General features: G+C 38.3%; 1 protein-coding gene across 3 annotated transcripts in view; it reads left to right on the top strand.

The window, feature by feature from the left end:
- Positions 1-25,505, top strand: part of BICC1 (BicC family RNA binding protein 1) — a 315,239-nt gene that overhangs the window by 276,116 nt on the left and 13,618 nt on the right. For 2 of the 3 annotated variants that reach the window (XM_017542259.2, XM_017542261.2), the window contains exons 10-18: positions 2,624-2,810; positions 4,643-4,804; positions 5,288-5,484; positions 6,351-6,483; positions 7,039-7,195; positions 9,118-9,283; positions 12,860-12,899; positions 13,285-13,439; positions 21,991-22,147. In XM_017542259.2, the coding sequence (XP_017397748.1) occupies positions 2,624-2,810; positions 4,643-4,804; positions 5,288-5,484; positions 6,351-6,483; positions 7,039-7,195; positions 9,118-9,283; positions 12,860-12,899; positions 13,285-13,439; positions 21,991-22,147 (1,354 nt within the window). The remainder of the gene's footprint in view (positions 1-2,623; positions 2,811-4,642; positions 4,805-5,287; positions 5,485-6,350; positions 6,484-7,038; positions 7,196-9,117; positions 9,284-12,859; positions 12,900-13,284; positions 13,440-21,990; positions 22,148-25,505) is intronic. The other variant, XM_017542260.2, reaches the window with a different exon arrangement.

The following is a 25,505-nucleotide window of genomic DNA, read 5'->3' on the forward strand; positions in this document are numbered from 1 at the left end:
TCACTCTATACAGGTTGAATATCCCCAATCTGGAATGCTCCAAAATCTGAAACTTTTTGAGCACTGACATGACAGTCAAAGAAAATGCTCATTGGAGCATTTTAAATTTTGGATTTTCACATTAGGGATGCCCAACCAGTGCACATATTCCCAAATCCTCCGAAACACCAAATCTAAAACACTTCTGGTCTCAAGTATTTCGGATAAGGGATACTCAAATTGTATAATATATATGTCATTCTATATTTAGTTATCTAATATAAATCTGTAACAATATTCATTATAGATCATCATTTTCTTTATATATGTGTTGGTTTTTGGAGTCCATTTAGAGTAACCATTATTTTTCCATAGTTATATGAGAAGGAAAGAATGTTCATTCTTAATTTGGAATCTGCTAATTTGAAGCTTTACAAAGTAAGAGAGTTGATAAGGCCACTATATATTGTGTGTGTGTGTGTCCATGCGTGCGTGTGCGCACGGATGCGTGTACATACCCAGTGTAATTCAGAAATTATTTAGACTAGTTATAATGCTATCCCCTGTGCAACCTGTAGAGTTAAAGAAGAGGTGTCTGTTTTTTCGTAAATACTTTAAGGACTGAACTGTCTCTAGTTCAGCGTTCTTGGAACCTCTCCTCAGAATGTTGTAAAATTTCAGTAACTACATGTAGAGTAAAAATTTAATGGAATAAATCTTTTTTTTTTGAGACAGGGTCTCACTTCATCACCCAGGCTGGAGTGCAGTGGCGCCATCATGGCTTCCTGGGCTCAACTTCCTGGGCTCAGGTAGTTCTCTCACCTGAGCCTCCCAAGTAGCTGAGACCACAGGCATGCGCCACCACACCCAGCTAATTTTTTGCATTTTGTGTAGAAATGGGGTTTCGCCATGTTGCCCAGGCTGCTCTTGAATTCCTGAGCTCAAGCAATCCACCCACCACAGCCTCTCAAAGTGCTGGGATTACAGGTGTGAGTTACCGTGCCCAGACCAGAATAAATATTTTATTAAATACTAGTAAGTATGAGGAAGGAGGAATGTTTCTACATTAGTATTGTTGTTTAAAATAGCACAACCACTTTGAAGGGCAATCTCTGACCATCCCATTATTCTACCATATTGATCCCCTTCCTGCAGAAGTTCTACTTCTAATTATGCACTCTGAAAACACCTCGGCACCAGGAAACAACATGAGAATGGTGTTGATTGAAAAATGTATATTGCATCATAGTATATACTAAATGGCAGCATTTATGTGTGTATATATATCTATACATTTTTAAGTACAAAGCATTGTCTAGAAGGATGCACACAGAAGTCATGATGAGTTGCCTTTGGGGCAATAGAAAGAAAAATGGAACAAAGTAAACAAAAGAAATGCTTGATTTCTTTAACAAAAATCAGAAACAAGAAAATAACACCATTTTTAAATTTTGAAACTATAGTGCTTGCTTCGGCAGCACATATACTAAATCTTGAAACTATAAATTTTACATGGATAGAATGGTGTATATAATGTATTTTATATAATTTGTTATATGTAAATAATGTGGTAGTCACTGTCCAACTGAAGAAAATGATCATGCCTTCTCAGAAAGAAAGCACTGATTCTAAGTGAACTTGATATAATGAGTTTAAAGTTAGGGAACAGGACATTAATTTTATGTATTATGAAGATCCTTGTGTGACTAATTTGAGTTGACCAGAGTCACTGTAGATACAAGGACTAAAAGATAGACAGGAGAGACAGTAAAGGACTTGTGCATATAAACATGGACAGGCACAAGAATTCCAGGAGTTTGGTAAGAAATGAGCAGAAGTAAGGGAAAAATAGATTGTAAATGAGAACTCCAAAGCTTTGCAGCATCCCAGGGCCATTTAATTATGCCTAGCTGGCCCCCATTCTAACTACTGCCTTAACTGCTTTCTCAGCCACATTTTTTTTTTTTTTTTTTTGTCCATTGAAGGCTTTCCCCTTTGAGTTCACATTTCAAAATTTCTAGATGAGACCACTGAGGAAGAAAAACGATTATTTAGAATTTTTCTTTTTACTATAAGCTTTGCCATAGATATGTCACCAATGAGGAATAGTCGTACCTCAAGGTCTATTAGCTAACTAGTAAACTATAAATGTCAAACATAATTGATGATGATTATGCAGTCTATTTGTGGTCACAAGTTTGATTTGGTATGTAAAGATGTGAGGGGGAAGCTTTAGTGTAAAGATGAGATGCTGTAAAAAGGGAACCCGAGTTCCCATCCTCTTGCTGCCCCTTTGCAGCTGTGCCATGATCTTAAGTTAAGTCCCTTAACTTCACTGAGTATAAATAATGATTCTCACCCTGTAAGGTTTTGCCGAGAATGGGAACATATGTGCAGCTACTATCACAGCTCCTGGAACACAGAACATGCCCAGTAAATGGTAACTAGTATTTTAGGGTTTTACCAGAAGGAGTAAGCTTAAGCACTAAGAGGTTAGAATTTGCAGATGATTTTAAAGCAGCATTGATATGTCCCCTCAGTAGAATTCTTACTGGCATATTCATTTTCCACCTCCCTCCCCTCCCCCATTCATTGTAGACTACTTGCATGTCACTTTTTTTTTCCCCATTATGTGTTTTCATAGTCTGTGATTGTGAAAAGTGTTGAGCGAAATGCCTTAAATATGTATGAAGCAAGGAAATGTCTCCTCGGACTTGAAAGCAGTGGGGTTACCATAGCAACCAGTCCATCCCCAGCATCCTGCCCTGCCGGCCTGGCATGTCCCAGCCTGGATATCTTAGCTTCAGCAGGCCTTGGACTCACTGGACTAGGTATACAATTTATTATTACAGCGTGTCTCAGTCACTGAGGAAATGCTTATCTGATTCCCTTTCTTTCTACCATCTGGGTCTATATTTAAAGTCTATTTTTTTTCTTCTTGGGGCTATAAGATCAGATGAAAAGCCATATAACCTGAATCAATCCATTTTGGGTTTTTAAAAAAAGTCTCTGTGGATTTTTTACCCCGATTCTTCCATGTTCGCATAAATAATCAAGGTCTGACTGTTTTATTTTCAGTGGCTGTGTTTGTTCTAAATTAAGAATGCCATTGAGATTGAAGCAAGCATGCTGACAGTAATTTATGTTTGTTCTCTCTTGCATTTGCAATATTGCCATCGGTCCCTAGAGATAAAGATTATCCAGTTCGCTTTTTAAAAAGTAATTGCAACTCTGTGTGAGGGCTGCGGAGGGGGGCGTGAAAATAAGCAGAACTCCCATCACCAGTGGTTAGGCTTGCCTTACCCAGACACAAAGGAAATCTAGTCTGAGGCCAGACCTGTATTTCTATCTAATGTGAGGAATAGAAAATAGGAGAAAGAACAAACATCATAATCTCAGAACTTTAGTTAGGAAAGTAGAATGAGCTGCTTAATAGTGATGGTAATATTTATGTCCTCATCTATGGATTGCTGTTTTATAGGCTGAAGTTAGTTGCTGTATTACAGTTTTGCTAGATTCACTTCTTTCTTGCACATTTCTCAGTTGCATTTATTTTCCTTAATCAGTACTCCTAGTCAATCATTCTGGCTCATTGAGTGTTGATTTGAGACCAAAAAAAAAAAAAAAAAACTCTCAGCAGTCTTTAAATTTTTTTTTTCTAATAGCTATTCTTACATTTAACTTTTAAGAAATTTAATACTCTTATGTGATGGACTTTCCAAGTAGCCCTGCCTAGACATCGTTAAAGAAAGTTTTTTTTTTTTTTTTTCTTGGCCCAAAGTTATTACTCTACCAAAGTTGTTCCTTCCACTGGGACCTGAACAGAGTCATAACAACATAGAAATGACTGTGAGTTAGGAAATGCCAATTAGGTAACTTAGCAGGAACTGAGTTCATTCTGCGCTAGAGAGAAAACAAGTGAGCAAAGATTCAGTAACCAAATTTAAAAAATGTTTTTATTCTATACCTATCCTGTTATACTTTATACTTTATGTCTTCTTGGAAACTTATATACAAATCCACATTTTATGCTAGAACGTATTTTAAATGCCCAAAGGAAAATTCCATTATTTAAATCGAGTATTGACTCCTTAGAACAAAAAAGTATTTTTGAGAAAATTTTCATCATTGAGATGGAGTCCAAAGAAGTCATGTATATGCTTTGACATACATTTAGGAACTGTTCTGGTAGCCTACCCTATCTGCAACTGGGCCAAATAGATCCATCCTACCACAGGAAAAGATTCCCTTGTTGCGGCTACATGTGAGTAGTTTGAAAGGGTTTGTTTGTAAGCAGATGACAAATGATTTATGCAGAAGAATAAAAATGAGTCTCCACTTGAGCTGAATTGTGTTCATCCTGGCTAGCTGACATGAATGCAAAGCACCTGGTAATGCTCAATGACCCTAACTGCCATCCTAGTCTGGGCACACGTATCTTCCATTTTCTGATAGCATCTGTTTGTGGATAAGCTGCTTCCTCTGTTGGAGTTGAATAATGCAAAATTCATGTGAATATTTGAAAGAAAATCTGTCATCCATATTTTATATTTAGAAAATATCAGATTATATCATTGTGCATTCCAAATAGCAATATTGGTGCCATCTCTATTTTAAAATCTTAAATTTATGTGAATTGACTTTACATATTCACTTATTACAGGTCTTTTGGGTCCTACCACTTTATCCCTGAATACTTCAACAACCCCAAACTCACTCTTGAATGCTCTTAATAGCTCAGTCAGTCCTCTGCAAAGTCCAAGTTCTGGTACACCCAGCCCCACATTATGGGCACCCCCACTTGCTAATACTTCAAGTGCCACAGGTCAGTATCACTTAAGTATATTACAAGATGTATATTCTTAGGTGTTAATCAGTTTTTTAAATAAAATTTAATGGTTCAGTTTTCTTAGGGAAAAATTATGGTTCAAAGCATACTCCATTGAAACAGGAATTCCCTGATATGTAAATTAGTTAAAATGAAGCACAGCAAAACAGCATTTTTCATACAAGTAAAATATCATCTTCAAATGTGATAAGCAGACCTGGTAGTTAGGTTCTAGTTGGAATAACTTGCTGGTAGTCATGTACATTGGTACAATGAGAGGGTTGGATTAAATATTCTCTATAGTGTTGCCCCATTTTAACAGTTTTTTGTTTCTATGGTAAATAGTACCTCTGTTTACAGAGGTATCAACATTGAATTCTTTTCTGAAATTGCAGCAGCAAAAATGATATTTTTATTGTTAATAAAAATATAGTTGATTCTGAGTTTCTTCCTAATATCTGTTGTTATAAAATGTTTTAGGTTTTTCCGCTATACCACACCTTATGATTCCATCTACTGCCCAAGCCACATTAACTAATATTTTGTTGTCTGGAGTGCCCACCTATGGGCACACGGCTCCATCTCCCCCTCCTGGCTTGACTCCTGTTGATGTCCATATCAACAGTATGCAGACCGAAGGCAAAAAAATCTCTGCTGCTTTAAATGGACATGCACAGGTAATGGCTTTCTGCTAGAATAGTGTGATCTCTGCTCTTTATAAGAGATAAGTCGCTGGTAGTTACATGTTTAAACTTTCACCTAAAATGAATTTTATTTACTTTTTTCAACTTTTATTTTAGGTTCAGGGGTTACATGTGTAGGTTTGTTACATGAGGAAATTGTATCTTTAATCCACCTTGAGATAATTTGTATATATGGTGAAAGGGGTCTGGTTAGCCATTCTTCTGCATATGGCTAGCCAGTTATCCCAGCGCCATTTATTGAACATGGATTCCTTTCCCTAATGCTTGTTATTGTCGAATTTATTGACTATCAAATGGTTGTAGGTATACAGCTTTACTTCTGGATTTTCTATTCTGTTCCCCTAGTTTATATGTCTGTTTATTTATTTATTTATTTAATGCCAGTACTATGCTATTAATGTAGCTTTGTAGTATAGTTTGAAGTTGGGTAGTATGATCCTTCTAGCTTTCTTCTTTTTGCTTAAGATTGTTTCGGCTATTTCGGCACTTCTTTGGTTTTGGATGAATTCTAAGTTTTTTCTATTTCTGGAAAAAAAAGTGATGTTTGTAGTTTGATAAGAATAGCATTGAATCTGTATGTTACTTTGGGCAGTATGGCCATTTTAATGATATTGATTTTCCTAATCCATGAGCATGGGATGTTTTTCCATTTGTATCATCTGTGGTTTCTTTCAGCAGTGTTTTGTAGTTCTCCTTGTAGATATCTTTCAAATCTTTGGCTCTAACCACTTTTTTTAACGGTTTTTTTTTGTGGCTGTTATAAATGGGATTGTGCTCTTGATTTGACTCTTTATAAAATTGTGACCATATTTATATGTTATTTTCTATTACTATTTTAGTCTCCAAATATAAAATATGGTGCAATATCCACTTCATCACTTGGAGAAAAAGTGCTGAGTGCAAATCATGGTGATCCATCCATCCAGACAAGTGGGTCTGAGCAGGCATCTCCCAAATCAAGCCCTACCGAAGGTCAGGAACTATCTTTTCTTCTGAAATTCATTTTGGTTATTTGGAAAAAGGAGGTTGTAGAGTCTATGCAGTGATTTTTGAGTTGGTTTTTGGTAAACAGCTATGATCATCGTACCTCAATTATGTGGAAAAACAACATCCTAAATAAAATTTCAAAGAGTATGGTGAAAGATTGACTGAAAAGCAATTTCCACAGAAAGAATCTTTTCCCCATTACATTGTAAGTTTCTGAATTAAAGTGAAGGTACTTGTGTATCAGGAAAGCATGAACTTACTAAATGGTGTGTGTGTGCATGTTTCCCCCAAGTAGAGTATCTTTTTATAACCCTTTTAGCCCCCAAAATATTTAAAATATATGCAGGTCTTCTCTTCAAATTGAGTTTTTGTGACAGCCTGAACTTGTTAAGGTGTTCTTTTTGCAGATGAAAGAGGTCTGGGTCAGGCCAATTATGTCTCCATAAAGTAGGGTTCTGATTTGTTTCCATTGTAGATAATTGTCAACTGGAAGGTGTGATGTGGTTTATGTGTTCCACTTTTTCTTCTTCTCCTGTGCAGGCTGTGATGATGCTTTTGTTGAAGTTGGCATGCCTCGAAGTCCTTCCCATTCTGGGAATACTGGTGACTTGAAACAGATGATGTGTCCCTCCAAGGTTTCATGTGCCAAAAGGCAGACAGTGGAGCTATTGCACGGCACGAAAAACTCACACTTACAGTATGTATTTTAATCTTAAAAGAGCCTTTGATTTTTTGAAATCATGTGTATTTGTTCTGAACTCTAATAATACTCTTTGATTCAAGTCATGTTTGATCTCATCCATGGGTGTTTTCATTTTATCTTTTTAAAAAAATTATTAAGGAATAATATCTGATACTTTTCATCCTTCTCTATCTTCTCTATAGTCCCTTCCCCCTTTAATGAGTTGATTTATATCTGTGCCCTCTAAACAGGCTGTATTACTTCGAAACTGTAGCATTCTCCCCACTCTTCAGTAATCAGCTGGCCCATTTTTATTCTGATTTTTGCTGTTTGAAATTTTCCCACTGTGAATTCTCCATTTGGCTTTGAATTTCTTTCTTACTGTGGCTCCTTTTTTTCCCCAAGGTAGTTAATAGCAAACTTTTAAATAAATGCCTGACATTATCATGACTGTTTTTTTCAAATCACTTTGGTTTATAATTATATAAATTGTATTAAATATAACTCTTCCTTACCATTGCATAGTTACAAGTGTGTCATCCTTATTCTGTTTTCTTCTGCTGTCTTATTAGTTTCTGGTATACCCTTCTAGAGTGTCTTTATGCAAATATTAGCATACATAGTTTTATTTTCTCTTACTAAAATTCATTTTCCTTTATAAACTCTTTGGCCAATTAATCAGTATTACCCATCATTGTCCAGCTCTCCTTTATCTGTGTTTTTTCTTTACATGGCGCTAATATTTAAAATTAATGTTCTTATTACAGATTAGAGAAACAGTTTTACTTTCTTCAAACTATTGAAGTATTTGAAATAGATACCTATTCTTGTTATCACTGAGTATGTTCTGAACCTTCTCATCATCTTCATCTGGCTTAAGCTGCAATCTCCAGAAAGATCTCCCTGCCTCCAGTCTCTGATTAGCTTGATCTATCTTTTATTTTGCTGCAGTAATTTATTTTGGAAAACAGGTTTAATCTTGTCACACTCTGGCTTAAAATCCACCAATGGTTTGTACTGCAAGATTCCTTTCCTTTACTTATGCTTTTCCCTCTGACTTGTTCTCCTGGCCTTTGGCACCAGACAACATGCAGATGCTCTTAAGTTCCCAGTTCAAATGTCCTTTGTATAGCCTCTGTCAACTTTTGTCAAGCAAAGTTCATTGTTCCTCTTTTTGTATTCCAATAATACTTTTCTAAATTCCCTTGGCACAACAGTTGAATAGTTGAACAAATACAAGTCATGAATGAATGAACAAACTAGTTCTTGATTGATATTGTGATCCCTATTTTATTTGAGCCTAAGTTGCAGTTAGATTTGAACTTGAGATGCATGCATTCTGTACATATCATGTGTTGTAATTCACATATTTGCTGCTGATTGTAAGAAACACTTTTATGCTCTGCCTGTCCTGCTCAACAAGCTTTGGAGAATATTTCTTATTTATCTGCTACCTTTATTTGTTACCAATATGATATACATATTTCATACACATGAATTGGATCATCTACATGCCTTCAAATTGACTGGATCTTTGTCTAGACTTTGCATGCATGAGTCATTGATATCTCCATGATGTATAAAAATTAGAAATCTTGTCTATACATTTATTCCTTCTATATCATATGCTATATACCATATATACTATACATACTGTGTTTGAATGTGCATCACGAAATACTTTCAAGCAGAGTACCCAATTTCAACTTCCAGCTCTGCCATTCACATTAGAATATGACCTTGGACAGTATACTTTCTTCATCGGGAAAGTGGGATAACAAAAGTTACCTGTGTCATAGTATTGTGAGAATTAAATGAGAGAATATGTGTAAATAGCTGATGATGGTAAACATGCATAGTAAATGTGGCACATAGGAAACATTCAGTACATTTGTGTATATATAGTGGAGTGTTAAATTCCACACTCTGTTTCACAGCAGCACTGACAGGTTGCTCTCAGACCCTGAACTGAGTGCTACAGAAAGCCCTTTGGCTGACAAGAAGGCTCCAGGGAGTGAGCGCGCTGCAGAGAGGGCAGCAGCTGCCCAGCAAAACTCTGAAAGGGCCCACCTTGCCCCACGGTCATCATATGTCAACATGCAGGTAAAAGTCATAAAATAGGAAAGCCATTCAATGTCACGTGTTTGGGTTCAAGCATGGAGAATTCAGTGAGTATTCAGCAGTAGTACAGAAATTAGGTTTTCCCTCTGCTACATTCAAAATGAAATTGAAGTATATATGCTATAAACATTAAAATGTTATAGTTTGCTATAAACATTAAAAATAGAAAGTGGTATTTAGCTTAAGTGAGAATTCTTTAAAATATATTAAAAATGGAGAATGCTCTGTGTCACTATCTTATGAAAATAACATTATTCATGTGTTACTTAAATTTTAGATGCATTTGAGGGACTGTATTTCTAAGTATTACTGCTTCATGACATAGTCTTGGATAAATAAATATACTGTTTTTGGTATAATGAAGATGATAAATGTGTTTGGTGCCATTTAAAGACAGTTATGAGAATAACTAATGTGGAATGTTAGTCCTTTGGAAGTAGCTGATGAGTATTATTGATGATTGTGTTGCTTCAGTTTTTTTATGATCATAAAAGCAACTTCCTTTAAATAATTTTTATGATTAAACAACTTCCTCAATAGCAACTTTCAGTGTATCCATTTTCAAACTATTAGGCTAATTATGCAAAATAGAATATTGACCATGAAATGCAGAAATTTGATTTCCATATAGATCATAATGTGAAAGATAAGGATTTTGTGCTTAGTGCTTTTAGAGATGCTTGTGAACATTTGATGTCAGACCAGAATTGCTAAGTAGACTTACCTATTTCATCTTCTAGCACCAAAAAAAGAGGAAGAAAAAAATGCTAGAAACAGAAAAGCCATCATAGATGTGTCAATGAAATTAGTTAATGGAACTAAATTACATTACTGTAATTCCAGTGCAATCTGAAGTTTTCGGCCTGCTTGCCTTTTTTTTTTTTTTTTTTTTTTTNCTCGCTCTGTCGCTTGGAGTGCAGTGGCATGATCTCTGCTCACTGCAACCTCCGCCTCCTGGGTTCAAGCGATTCTTCTGCCTCAACCTCCCGAGTAACTGTGACTACAGGCATGGGTTACCAAGCCCAGATAATTTTTATATTTTTAGTACAGATGAGGTTTCACCATGTTGGCCAGGCTGGTCTCAATCTCTTGGCCTCATGATCCACCTGCCCCGGCTTGCCAAATTGCTGGGATTATAGCTGTGAGACAACACACCTGGTCCTTGTCTTTCTTTTAATCTTTTGCATTCAAAACATTTTCTAAAGTTTTTTGATGATTTTTTTTTCTTTTTATAAAAGCCATGGACTTTATATGTCACTGTTTAAAAAAAGACATTTAAGGCTGGGCACAGTGGCTCATGCATATAATCTCAGCACTCTGGGAGGCCAAGGCAGGTGGATTGCTTGAGCCCTGGAGTTCAAGACCTTCCTGGACAACATGGTGAAACCCCAACTCAACAAGAACTCTAAAAAATTAGCCAGGCATGGTGGCATGCACATGTAGTCCCAGCTACTTGGAGGCTAAGGTAGGAAGATCACCTGAGCCTGGGAGGCAGAGGTTGCAGCGAGCCAAAATTGCACCACTGCACTCTAGCCTGGGTGACAGAGTGAGACCCTGTCTCAAAAATTAAAAATAAATAAAGATATTTATTACATTTTCTCTGGTGGTTGTATTTTCAGTTAATATGAATTACAATTTATTTAATAAATATCAAGTCCCCTTTATAATCTTTTAATGGTTTTTGTCTTGTGGCTCTTGTTACCTTTTCCATCAGGTTTATACCTGCGGTGAACCAATTTCTTGTTTCTTTCTCTTAGGATGGACGAGCATGTTCGTAATGTTTGAGTTTCAGCTTAACTAGATTTATTTATATTGTTAGTGAACAGCTGACTCAAAATCACTAAGAAATCAATGATAATATTCACTGAGCATTGACAGGGAGAAGGATTGAAAACCTCCCTGATTTCCTTGGCTGAAAATGATCTCTATCTCCTGATTGCTCTTGGAATGCTATATCCCCAGCTCTCTTTCTACACTTATCTCACTTTCTAATTTAGTTTATAGTTACTTCTCTTTCTCAGCCCTCCAAAGACTGCAAGTCGGCCAGGCTTGGTGGCTCATGCCTGTAATCCCAGCACTTTGGAAAGCCAAAGTGGGCAGATCACCTGAGGTCAGGAGTTTGAGACCAACCTGGCCAACATGGTGAAACCCTGTCACTACTACCAATACAAAAATTAGCCAGGCATGGTTGTGGGTGCCTATAGTTCCAGCTACTCAGGAGGCTGAGACAGGAGAATCACTGGAACCCAGGAGGCAGAGGTTGCAGTGACCTGAAATTATGCCACTGCATACCAGCCTGGGCAGCAGAGCAAGACTGTCTCAAAAAAAAAAAAAAAAATACCCACAAACCATCAAGGCTGTAGCTTATTTTTGATTCATTGTATTCTTCCACAAAGCTGAGCATAGTCTCCTTAACCAGTAGGCCCTCAATAACTATTTGGTGAACAAGCAAATTTAAGTTCTCCATATACCTTGCCTTTAGACATTAATAATTAACGGTTGATTTTAACTCCCAATGCCATTTTAGTTCTAGGAATTTAAAACTTCATCAAAAACATTATCTAAAAATCTGGCTTTACTGATACATGGCTTTTTCAATTATCACATGTCCTTGTTTATCTGGGACAGCCCTGTTTACTTTTATTATCCTGACCTAATTGTTATTCACAGCACATGTCATCTTCAGAAATGTCCTGTTTCAGACCATGGATTATATAGGTACCTTATATATGATGGTATAGTCTTTCTGGTTAAAAAGGTCTTGCCGATTGGCCCTAGGTCCTCCTGGTAGGCCTCTGAGACATGCTTACATCTAGTCTTAGCTAGTTCCTAAATTGGAGAGTTGATAACACTCAGAAAAGATTTGAAATGTAGCTGTATCTGCACGACTTTCTTCGAAATGATCTATCTTGGTTCTTACATAGATTTGACTATATCATAGTTATTCATTCAGTGTTAATGGAATGAATCAATGTTGCCATCCTAGCCCTGTACAATAAACAGTAACTAGATTTAATTTTATGGCATTGCTTAATGTCATTATAGATTAAAGTTAGACATTTGCCATTTATCTCACTTCAAAAGCAAAGACTATGCCAGTTAGGTTAAATAATTTCTTAGGTTATCAGGATATCATACCACTTCAGGCCACGCTTACCTAAATGAAGAGGGGATTTTTGAGACCCTAATGAGACCAATAGGTACATGACAACATTTTGGAAATGTATTATTTTGAAATTCAGCATTATTATTATTAGGCTATTTATACTCTAGCAGACATTGGCTCTGATGTGCTTGATATTTATGGTAAATAAGATTTTTTTTTTTAAGGAAAAATTTGAACTCAAAGTCAAATTATAGTCAGAAGTGGTAATTTATTACTAATTAGTGTTAGAAGCATGTTTAAAATTATCAAACTAACCTTGGATTTCTGTCACATTGTGCAAAGCTTCACATGTCTCAGATTCCTGGGACACAGTCAAACCTTTGTTCTCTAACCATGGAATATTGGCATGACATTTGGAGAGACTGTCAAGATATTTTCTGTTTCATTTTCAGGCATTTGACTATGAACAAAAGAAGCTATTAGCCACCAAAGGTATGTGATACATGAATCTATACTTTTTTTTAGTACACTCATAACTGATTTTTGACTACTCATGGTGAATTGAGAACTTGGACACTCACAACAAAAAGAAACCTAGAATATTTGGGGGGTTCAAATATTCAAGTTACATGAATTCCATTGAATATATTTTGTTGAATGGTTTAGCATTAGAGCAATTAAGAAATAATGTAGCATTTTTTCCATTTATCATTACTTTGGATAAAATGTTTCATTAAGATATTTTTAGGCATTTTGTGTTAAGAAATAACATTCAGTGATAATTTCTTCATATATATTAAAGAAACGACAACTTACCGGTATTTTAATTAAGAAATGCATTAAACATACCAGCATTGGTGTTATTTTGTTTCCAAAGCTATGTTAAAGAAACCAGTGGTGACGGAGGTCAGAACACCCACAAATACCTGGAGTGGCCTGGGGTTTTCTAAATCCATGCCAGCTGAAACTATCAAGGAGTTGAGAAGGGCCAATCACGTGTCCTATAAGCCCACAATGACAACCACTTATGAGGTTTGTAGAGTCATGTCCTACCCATTCTTCCTTTCTGTTCTCTCAGCAAAAGAGGACGGTGCTTCCCCCACCCTCATTCTTCATGTACTTTAGGGAAGATAGTAAGTGGTGACTTGTTTTTATTTTTATTCCTGTAACCATACTGATATAAAACTGATGCCTTCTTGTGTATTATGATCTTTTATCTGTATTCTCTCAAAGTTGTTGATCACGTCTTAAAGAGTTGTAAATTTGGATGTGTGTTTTGTTGAGGGTGAGTTGTGTCATAAAGGATAAGTGTAGGGCTGAGATTAAGCAAAGGGCAGATGTGATATTCCATAAAAATGTATAGAGTCCTTTTATCCAAGGGTTTCATTAGCAAGGCCAACATAGGGGGGAAAAAGCAAATATTCAACAAAAATAGATTTTCAAATATGAGTTAAAAATTCAGTGTGTTCAGATGTGCCAAGAACACAGCAAGAAGTATCTCAAACAAAAGCTCCAAAATTTTTATGTTTCCCAGATGTTGGCTACACTGCTCGGGGTGAGACTGGGAAGCTGGCATTCCTACCATATGGAAGAGGGATAGAGAGTTCCATACTCCTCAGCCAGGCTACACGTGATTCACCAAGCAGGCCTTTTCCATTTCAAAGTATCAGACTTTGGCTCTAAGCCTTTGGGAGTCGGGGTGGAGCTAGAGTGCGTGCACACATACACAATGCTGGGAGACTGTACAGACCCAAACACGAATGAAAATGATTAATCCAAGAGTCACAGTGTTCACCCGGAGCACTGTAGGCCGAAAACAAATACTGGTTAAGGGTTTCACAATTGTTAGTCTAATAACTAGTATTTGTAGATTGACCTTTTCTCCACTCATTTCTTTGTAATAAATTAGGCTCTTGATGAAATGCAAAAGCAAACATGCTGCTTTTTTGTCTCTTTTGAGTAAATGAAAAACTACTACTAAAAAATTAAAAGGAACAGTCCCTTATGAATTTCATTGTCAGAGGTATAGTAGCAACCTGGCAGGCTGTATTTTCAAGATTGAAGTTACTTTCAGCAGCAGAATGCAGGAGCCATTATGAAAAATGTTGAGGCTCTAGGAGGTACACTCTTCTTTCTTCCATTTTAACACAGAGAGAAAATAAGCATCTCCTTTTGTTAGCAGAGACCATAAAACTGCTGTGCTTATAACTTAGGGGTAACTATACATCAGGTGAAACTCTTTCAGCCCATCCTTGCTTTTGACAGAGTGAAGTGTGCTAAGTTATTGACTGTGTTCCTCCAGTTTCAAAGATGAAATATTTACTTTAGAAATGCTCATTCAGTTCTGCTCTCTAAGACCAATAAGAGGACAAGTTAAAAATGATGTTCATTTTGGTAATGGAGCAGTCAAGTGCAGCGTTCTGATAGCCACCACTGACCAGATGTATAGTTTGGTGAGTGACGTCACTCATCTGAGCCGTCTCAATCAGGTTGTGCTGAGAAGAGCATTGGAGAGGGCATCCAGTGCTTATCATGATGGTTGTCAGTTCTTAGTGATATTTTAAATTTCTTTATTTCATCATTATTCTTATTTGAGACAGAGTCTGGAGTACAGAGGTGCCATCTTGCCTCACTGCAACCTGTGCCTCCTGGGTTCAATTGATTTTTCTGCCTCAGCCTTCCAGGTAGCTGGGATTACTGGCACTTAACACAATGCCCAACTAAGATTTTTTTTTAACGATTTAGTTTTTTTGTTTTAATATATTTTATTGCATGTTAGGTTCTGGGGTACAGGTGCAGAACATGCAGGATTGTTGCATAAGAACATATATGGCAATGTGGTTTGCTGCCTCTATCCCTGTCTCCTGTATCTGGCATTTCTCCCCATTTTATCCCTTCCCAACTCTCTACCCTCTGCTGTCCTTCCCCTAGTCCCCACCAACAGAGCACAGTGTGTGATGCTCCCTCCCTGTGTCCATGTGTTCTTATTGTTCAACACCCACCTATGAGTGAGAACATGCAGTGTTTGATTTTCTGTTCTTGTGTCAGTTTGCTGAGAATGATGGTTTCCAGATTCATCCATGTCCCTACAAAGGACACTAACTCATCACTTTTTATGGCTGCGTAGTATTCCATGGTGTATATGTGCCACATTTTTCTTGTCCCATCTATCATCAATGGGCATTTGGGTTGGATCCAGGTCTTTGCTATTGTAAACAGTGCTGCAGTGAACATACGTGTGCATGTGTCTTTATAATAGAACAATTTATAATCCTTTGGATATATACCCAGTAATGGGATTGCTGGGTCAAATGGAATTTCTATTTTTTGGTCCTTGAGGAATCACCACACAGTCTTCCACAATGGTTGAACTAATTTACACTCCCACCAACAGTATAAAAGCATTCCTGTTTCTCCACATCCTCCCCAGCATGTGTTGTCTCCGGATTTTTTAATGATTGCCATTATAACTGGCATGAGGTAGTATCTCAATGTGGTTTTGACTTGGATTTCTCTAATGAGCAGCAATTACGAGCATTTTTTCATATGTTTGTTGGCCTCATATATGTCTTCTTTTGAAAAGTGTCTCTTCATATCCTTTGCCTACTTTTGAGTGGGGTTGTTTTTTTCTTGTAAATCTGTTTTAGTTCTTTGTAGATTCTGGATATTAGCCCTTTTTCAGATGGGTGGATTGCAAAAATTTTCCCCCATTCTGTTGGTTGCTGGTTCACTCTAATGATTGTTTCTTTTGCTGTGCAGAAGCTCTGAAGTTTAATTAGATCCAATTTTTCTGTTTTGGCTTTTGTTGCCAATGCTTTTGGTGTTTTAGTCGTGAAGTCCTTGCCTATGCCTATGTACTGAAAAGTTTTGCCTAGGTTTTCTTCTAGGGTTTTTATAGTGTTAGGTCATATGTTTAAGTCTTTAATCCATCTGGAGTTAATTTTAGTGTAAGGTGTCAGGAAGGGGTCCAGTTTTTGCTTTCTGTACATGGCTAGCCAATTTTCCCAACACCATTTATTAAACAGGGAATCCCTTACCCATTGCTTGTTTTGGTCAGGTTTGTCAAAGATCAGATGGTTGTAGATGTGTGGCATTGCCTGCAAGGCCTCTGTTCTGTTCTATTGGTCTATATCTCTTTTTTGCTACCAGTACCATACTGTTTTGATTACTATAGCCTTGTAGTATAGTTTGAAGTCAGGTAGCGTGATGCCTACAGCTTTGTTCTTTTTGCTTAGAATTAACTTGGCTATGTGGGCTCTCTTTTGGTTCCATATGAAGTTTAAGGTGGCTTTTTCCACTTCTGTGAAAAGGGTCATAGGTAGCTTGATGGGGATAATTACTTTGGGCAGTATGGCCATTTTCACAGCACTGATTCTTCCTAACCATGAGCATGGAATGTTTTTCCATCTGTTTGTGTCCTCTTATTTCCTTGAGCATCTGTTGAGATAATCAAGGTTTTTAGTTTCTTTGCATTGGGTTAGAACATGTTCTTTTAGCTCAGAGAAATTTGTTATTACCCACTTTCTGAAGCCTGTTTCTGGACTTGAATGTTGGCCTGCCTTGCTAGGCTGGGGAAGATTTCCTGGATAATATCCTAAAGAGTGTTTTCCAGCTTGGATTCATTCTCTGTCACATTCAGGTACACCTATCAAAGGTAGATTAGGTCTTTTCACATAATCCCATATTTCTTGGAGGCTTTGTTCATTTTTTTTCTCTAATCTTGCCTTCTTGTTTTATTTCATTGAGTTGATCTCCAATCTCTGATAACCTTTCTTCTGCTTGGTTGATTCGGCTATTGAAACTTGTATATACTTTGAAGTTCTTGTGTTTTTCAGCTCCATCAATTTATTTATTTTCTTCTCTAAGTTTTTTATTCTCGGTAGCATTTCATCAAACCTTTTTTAAAGGTTTTTAGTTTCTTTGCATTGGGTTAGAACATGTTCTTTTAGCTCAGAGAAATTTGTTATTACCCACTTTCTGAAGCCTGTTTCTGTCAATTCATCAGATTCATTGTCCATCCAGCCTTGTTCCCTTGCTGGTGAGGAGTTGTGATCCCTTGGAGGAGGAGAGGCATTCTGGTTTTGGGTGTTTTCATCCTTTTTGCGCTGGTTTCTTCCCATCTTTGTGGATTTATCTATGTGTGGTCTTTGTAGTTGGTGACTTTTGGTTGGGATCTCTAAGTGTACATCCCTTTTGTTGCTGATGAAGTTATTTCTTTCTGTTTTTAGTTTTCCTTCTAATAGTCAGGCCCCTCTGCTTTAGGACTGCTGGAGGTCCACTCCCGTCACTGCTTGCCTGGGGATCACCTGCAGCCGCTGCAGAACAGTAAGGGTTGTTGCCAGTTTCTTCTTCTGTTATCTTTGTCCCAGAAGGAGACCCACGAGATGTCAGCCTGAGCTCTCCTTTATGAGGTGTCTCTTTGGATATATGGGGTCTGGTGAGCTGCTGAGGAGATAGTCTGTCCCTTATAGGAGCTCAAGTGCTGAGCTGTGAGCTCTGTTGTTCCGTTTAGAGCTGCTGGGCAGGTATGTTTAAGTCTACTACAGCGAAACTCATAACCGCCTTTTTTTCCCCAGTGCTCTGTCCTGGGAAGGTGGAGCTTTATTTATAAGTTCCTGAGGTACTGCTGCCTTTTTTCAGAGATGCCCTGTCCAGTGAGGAGGTAGCCTAGTCACAGTCTGCCAGCAGAGGCGTTTCTGAGCTGCCATGTGCTCTGCCCAGCTGCTGTTTGAATTTCCTTGTGGTTTTGTTTGTAGAGGTATGGTTAGAACTTCCTCAGTACTGGCAGACAACCTTCCCCCCCCCCCCCAGAGTTGGACTCTCCTGGGTCCAGCTCTGCTTGCTGTGAAACTCTCAATCCAGAGCGTTTCAGAGTGCTGGTCTTTGTGGGGTGGGACCCACAGAGCAAGATCACCTGGCTCCCTGTTTCAGCCCTTATTTCAATTGAATGGGAAGCTGTCTCCCAGGTGTTCCAGGCACCACTTGAAATGGCACTCAGATTTGTGTGAGTTTTTGTGCAGAGACCTGCTGCGCCGGCTAAAACAGCTGTGCTGGGGACTCGTGGCACTTTTCTGCCTGGGAATCTCCTGGTATATGGGCAGTAAAAACTTATTCGGAAATGCGGTGATCACTCACCCTCTGCATACTTGCTGGGAACTGCACTCCAGAGCTGTTCCTATTTGGCCATCTTGGATCTTCCCTCCGAATCTTTTTGTCTGTTTGTTTGATAGACACAGGGTTTGGCCATGTTGGCCAGGCTGGTCTCAAACTCCTGAACTCCAGTGATCTGCCTGTGTCAAACTCCCAAAGTCCTGGAATTATAGGCATGAGGTTCTTTTAAATTTTTTAAATTTGTTTTATTTTCAAATGTTAATCTATTTGCTTATTTATTTTGAGAGCACGTTTTAAGACTGGCTTATTTTTGTATTTTTGGTAGCATCAAGTTTTCGCAATGTTGCCAAGGCTGGTCTCAAACTCCTGGGCTCAAGCAATCCACCCACCTTGGCCTCCAAAAGTTCTGGGATTACAGGAGTAAACCACCATTGCCTGGCCAGTTCTTACTGATATTGAATGGCTATTACTATTTCCAGTGGAGGACTTCCTTTGTCCTGAAGAAAACCAAGGGCTTGCTGAAAGATGAGATTATGTTTATGAATGCTTATTGGTGGAAGTATTTCTGCACATTCAACCTAGTTATACTTTTTTATATTCAAAGGAATATTTTAGAGTATTGTATGAACACATAAGAATTTAAGAAAATAGTAGTGATTATCTTAAATCACATTCATTTAGTTCATCTACAATTTTATTCAATCCCCACAAACTCCTAGCGAGAAAACAGGGGCCCAGAATGGCTAAGTGTCTTACTCAAGGTTACTTACACTTCTCTTCTTAATGATTTAACCCGAGAGAGTCCATAGCAAAGGGTGGTATGTAACTGATCTAGAGCCATGTTGCCATACTTTTATGAACTTAAGAATTACTTGGAGAGCTTAATAATCTAGACTTTTCTCCTAGGATCTCACTCAACAGGTAGAGAGTGAGAACCTTGTATCTGTGTTTTCAGCAAGAATCTAGTATAATTGTGATGCATGTGTTCTGCAGGAAACTCTGCTGTAAAGGGATGTAACCCCATGAGGGTAAGGGCAGGAAAAGGCATAGGAGTCCTAAAGGCTTTTCCACTCCAGTACTTGCCCAGAGACAGCTAGATCCGAGATCACTTTCTGTAGGCAGAACTGTGCAGGGTCCCTGACACCATGGCTGAACTTCTTCGTATGGCTTTTCTTGCTTTGGCTATCTTGGGCTAGTCTGCCCCATCATCCTGGCCGGCGTCTAGCAGCCTGACATTCACATTGAAATTTCGGAGGGGTGGTGGGTGAAACCTGCTGGATTGGAGCATGGGTATTAACCATGTAATTTGCTTTTCTTCACTGTCTTTTTATGTGCTACTAATGGAAAGATATGATCACTTTTTGTTTGTTTTTCTGAATGGTGTTGTAGATTCTCCCTGGTATGAAAGTTAGACTTGAGCTTTCTCTCATGTATCCCAAATTCTTTGAAATGGAAGAAAAGGGCCCCGCACATAGCGTGGTCTGATTTTCTGCAGAAGTGGCTACCTGCATGTGTATGTCTTTTCCTTTATTCTTCCATAGCTTGAAAGGATTAAAAACAGGGCAATTCAGTGAGGCTTGCCTCTGTAGATTAGGAAGAGGGGAAGGGCCTGGGGAAAAGTAGAGAGGGAGATTTTTATTAAGATAGAGAGCACAACTGTGTTATGGCACTAATGATTTTAAGTTGGAGAGTGGCTAAAAAACACCTTCCACTTTTCTACTCTTTTTCCTTTTCAAAAGAAAAATAAATCCAGATGCACAAGGAGAATGCCTATGTGTAAAAAGAACAAGCATGTTTGACCAATAGGTCCTGATGGGTGAGGGCTGCTCACTCAGTGTGCCAGGGACCAAATGTTTCCTGCTGTAGCAACTTTGCTTGAGACGATAATTTGATACTTCAAACTCTGTATTCAATATTATTGAGAAGCTCGGCTTGAGCAATTTTTTCCAGTTTTAGGGTGCTTTGAGAAATTAATCTATTTCTAAGAGATCTTTTCGATAAGAAGTAGGCACTTTGAAGCTTTTTTGTTTTATCCAAGATTCTAAAATATGACCCTATCCCTGTCTTCTTATATTGGGTTACCAAAAGGCAAATAAAAGGCTGATTTTTACCTGCAGTAAGTCTGTCACATCAATAAAGCTACAAAGAGGTTTGGGATTTTCCTTTTCTTTTTGCCACCCATCTCTTAAAAGCATGAGTAATGATCACATATTCTCAGAGCAAATCAAAACCTGCATTGACAATCAAACATGGCTTTCAATTCTCTAGCACTGATAGTAACAAAGTTGTCCGATTATCTTAAATCTTACAAATCTAGGAGTAGAAATATTCAAGATATTTTTTCAAAGATATACAAATAATAAAGGTATTTTCATTGGAAATGCCAGTTTTTGGTCTCAAAAAACTTCATTTCCCTATACCCATTCCCGGAAGTTAGCAAAGGTATTCCGTAGTTATAGGGAAAGGAATCTTTGAGATTAATTCAGTAATTCCACAAATACTAAGCATCTTGTGTTAGTTCCAGACAATTTTATACACTGGAAATACATTGCTTGAATACAAGGTTCTTGCTTTCACAGATGGAACTTGCTTTCTGATGGGTAGAAACACAAAATAAACAAAGCTTTAGGTAACAAGACTCTGTTATATACAAAACAGAACTGCTTTAGATTGGGTAGTCATAAAGCAGACCTTATGAGCAGATGACATTCAAGTTAAAACCTAGATGGCAAGCAAAGGCCATAAAGATCTAGAGAAAGAGTAGTAGGCCAAGGGAACGGCAGGCACGATCATCCCAGAACCAGCTGGTGAGTTCCTGGAGTAGAAGTCGGTAGGGTTGGAGAGCATCAGAGATGAGATTGGAGAGAGGCAGAGGCTGGATTATGGAGCCTGTCAGTTTATGGTAAGGCACAGTGGAAATATGTTACAGGACTTTACACAGAGGCATGTTTGTTTTAATTTGCATTTTAAGAAATCAGTCTTGTTGATTTATGGAAAATGGATTATAGAGGGATGAGCAGCAAGAATAGAATGAAGTGGTCCTTAGGGAGGCAGTTGGGACATTGTAGAAGTGGGCAGACTTCTTGCATATCACAAGGCAGAGAATCTTTGCTCTACCAGGTGGAAGATTTGCTTCGTGGTCTCCAAAATTGGAAGGAGTCTCAGCATCCACTCTTCCAAATTTTAGAGAAGGGATTATTTATACTGGGGGATCTCAGAACTCTCCCTCATGATCTATCCCCGTAATGAAAGAACAAGACTGCACAGTGTAAATTACCAGGTGTCCTTGGTGGTGCAGGGCAAAGGTTGTAGGCAGGTACCACAGCCTTCCTGGGAGTCAGCACTCATGGAGTAGCTGCAGTGGTTGGCAAGAGAAGTAAATGGCAGTGGTGTAATGTGGATGCTTTCCTCCTCCCACCCTGAGAAACCCACCTGATTAAACATTTCCTTATCTGGCTTTGTCTATTTACAGGGCTCATCAATGTCCCTTTCACGATCCAACAGTCGCGAACACTTGGGAAGTGGAAGCGAATCTGATAACTGGAGAGACCGAAATGGAATTGGACCCACAAGTCATAGTGACTTTGCAGCTTCTATTGGCAGCCCTAAGCGTAAACAGAACAAATCAAGTGAGCTTTGTGTTTTATTCACTTTTTGGTATACCTAGTTTAGAATGTGTTTTGAGTTAGAGTATCACTGTGGCCTTTCTGACTTCAAGTGCTTGGTGTAATTCACATGCCATCTCTTTTGTGAATCTGTCCTCATTTCTCCCAGTGAAGCAGGCCACCTGGTTCTCTCCTTTCACTGCATTTTGTGCATGCTTTCACTCTAGCACTTGCCATACCAAAGGTTAATTATATATCTATGTATCTGTATCTCCCTGGGGAATTTGTGTTCTGCCAGCCAGAGACCATATTCATTCATTTTATAAACATTTATGAAGTGCCCACATGTCAGGCATTCTGTTCTGTTCTGCCTTATTAGTTAACTCTTCCCTAATACCTGATGGACTGACACTTTGTAGGTAGCTGCTCAGTAAAAATTTGTGAAACAAATGCATGAATGTGTAATGCACACACATCCATCCAGGTGATAACGAAAAGACAAGGATGTAAGAAAGTGGTTGAGGCCAGGCATGGCAGCTCTCACCTGTAATCCCAGTACGTGGGGTGGTGAAGGTTAGATGATAGCTTGAGCTCAGGGGTTTGAGACCAGTCTGGGCAACACAGTGACATTTCATCTCTACTAAAACAACAACAACAACAAAACCTGGTAGTGGTGGTGTGCATGTGCCTATAGTCCTAGCTACATGGGAGGCTGAGGTGGGAGTATTGCTTGAGCCCAGGAGTTTGAGGCTGCAGTGAGCAGTAAGTGAGCCACTGCACTAAAAGCCTGGGTGACAGAATGAGACCCTGTCTAAAAAAAAAAAAAAAAAGAGAAAAAAGAAGTGGTTGAGAAAAATGTGATTCAGTTAGCATCTTAAACCATTGAAGAAAGAGTGCCTAGTGGGTGGCTACTAAAGGTGAACAGCAGGGTTTCAGTTTATAAATAGATGTTGCTGAATTAGCATAAACAGGAAAAAAAAATTAACTTACGGAATGGGGGCTCTGGCTTTTAGCAAATCTGACCGAAAGTCAGCATGAGCCCATTGTTTTATCTACAACAGCACCCATACTCCTGGACTGTATAAACAGGAGAGCTGACATTGTCATCACAAGCTATGCCCCAATGCCTTTTTGCAGGGTTTTTGACACATTTGGAATCCTAAAACATGTACAGTATTTGAAGACTCCTTGAAGAAAGGCAATGTAGTTGAGCCTGGTAGACACTCAGTAACAGTCAGTTGTTATGTTACTATCGATCATGTCCGCTGTGTTGTCAGGAGTCTCAGATTTGAAAGGAGTAATCAGGTCGTTGGCCAAGTCTAAATAAGAAAGTACGGGCAAGTCTTTCATCCCTAAATGCACTGTCAATAGTAGCCTGGAGAGTTTCCATTAGTTAGTGGCTGGATGCTCCACCACTGACAGTATGATCCAGCTGAGAGTCAGGCTGGTGCCAGGCACAGATGGAGGGGTGTAAATGATGTCCAGTCTCTAGCCCAAGATACATTCATTTGGTGCTTCTCTTTATCTCCTGTCCCTTCATTTAACATTGGATAATTGACTGTACTAGTTTGAATTGAAGTTCAAGATTCAGATGGAGGCTACATTTTAATAAGAACCCAAATTTCTTATAAAAAGAAATGTCATTTGGGTTTCATCACTTTTTTAGGGTGTAGAGAGTTTAAGAGAGACTATAGAAACTAAAAGTAGTTAAGAACAAAAAAATAAGTTATAGGCTATTTTGAACATTTATCACTATGAACATTTTAAACACTTGTTTTTAAAAATTTTACTAATTTATTTAACCCAATGTATGTATGATTCCTTTTAAATATGTAATCAATATAAATATTGAGATAGCTTACATTCTTTCTTATGTTGTACAAAGTCTTTAAAATCTGCAGTGTTTTGTGTACTGACAAAGCATTTTCATTTCCACTAGCCTCAATTCAGGTGCTCAGTAGACATATGTGACCAATGGCTACTGTATTAGACAGCACAGTTGTAGATAATTTCTCTTAACACCCTTGTCAAGGTCACCAATGTTTTCCATTTTCCCTGGGCGTCCCTATTTATACCAGTTGCTGCAGCTTAATTCTTAGTAACTCTTTTACTCTCAAAAAAAAAAAAAAAGTTAATGTATCATTTGGACCATAAATTTTATGGGCAGCCTTATAGCCACTTTCACGTTGTCACATCCAATGGTCACTCACCGCAATTTGCTTATTGCAGTCCACTTTGTGTCACCTTTGACCTAGTACCTCAATAATCACTCCTCCTCAAATTGTTTTTATGACTTTGGGGCCTCTGCTTCACCTGTAAATGGTGGAGTATCCCAGGGCTCAGTATCTTGGGGTGTGGTTTTGGGTCCTTTCTCTACATATTCACCCCAAGAGATAAACAGCTATCTTTATGAGAAAAAGAAACCTTATCAGGAGATGCCTTCTGCTTGAGAATCATAAAGGACATCTCAATTGGGAGATGAAGACAACCGGAGAAAGCGATCAGTGGCACCCAAAACAGTGCAGAACAAGATTTCTAGGTTTGGCAGATGCATGGATCCCCAGAGTAGACTAGATGGATTTGATTAGCTTTGGTCAGTGTCATCCTCCTTTACCTCTTTGGGGATCTCTCCTGAAACCACATCCTTAGTGTAAGAAGACAGATTTCCCACATAGGCAAGAGCTCATTACTGGTCTGGGAGGTAGAATGCCTGCACTCTGCTAAAATCTCCAAGGAAGAGAGAGTGTGTGTGTGTGTCTCTCTCTCTTACTTGGCATGGTTCAATAGTCCATCACTCAGCCCTGCTTTGCACTGGGTCTGTGAGCCACGGTGTGTTGATACCTTTGCCCACCAAAGCAGTTGCAGAACCAGGGTAAAATTCAGCATTGCCATCTTCAAAGTTTTCCCCAGAGACAGATTTATTTTTGTCAAATTAAATCCAGGAACCCCAGCATCATTCCTATCAGTTTATACATTACTCTTAATTTTGGAAGTGTGCTGTTTTGTGACCTTGCTACCCAATTATATTTTTCTAGAGAATAGGATTTATGTGTTGCAATGTCATACAATTCCTTTCACTGAAGGAAAACACAGGGATAGATACACAGAGCTACCCTGCCATCCAAAAGGAGCCTGGACTTGTAATAACTTTCTACACCTTTATTTTGTCCCAGGGATCCTTTTTCCAGCTCCTCATTTAATTCACATCAAATCAATTATAAACAACAAATGCTTCTGACTACTCAGGGTGAATATGATGAATGATTATTAACTACAGAGGCACTGTTGCTGAATTTCTGCCTCCCAAGTGGAGCCTTTTAAATGGCAGGAGCCTTGCTGAAAGCAATAACCAGCATTTCCTTAATGAAAAGCCAATATTTCA

This window comes from Cebus imitator, unplaced genomic scaffold, assembly GCF_001604975.1.
Source record: "Cebus imitator isolate Cc_AM_T3 unplaced genomic scaffold, Cebus_imitator-1.0 Scaffold142, whole genome shotgun sequence".
In the NCBI taxonomy this organism is placed as follows: domain Eukaryota; kingdom Metazoa; phylum Chordata; class Mammalia; order Primates; family Cebidae; genus Cebus; species Cebus imitator.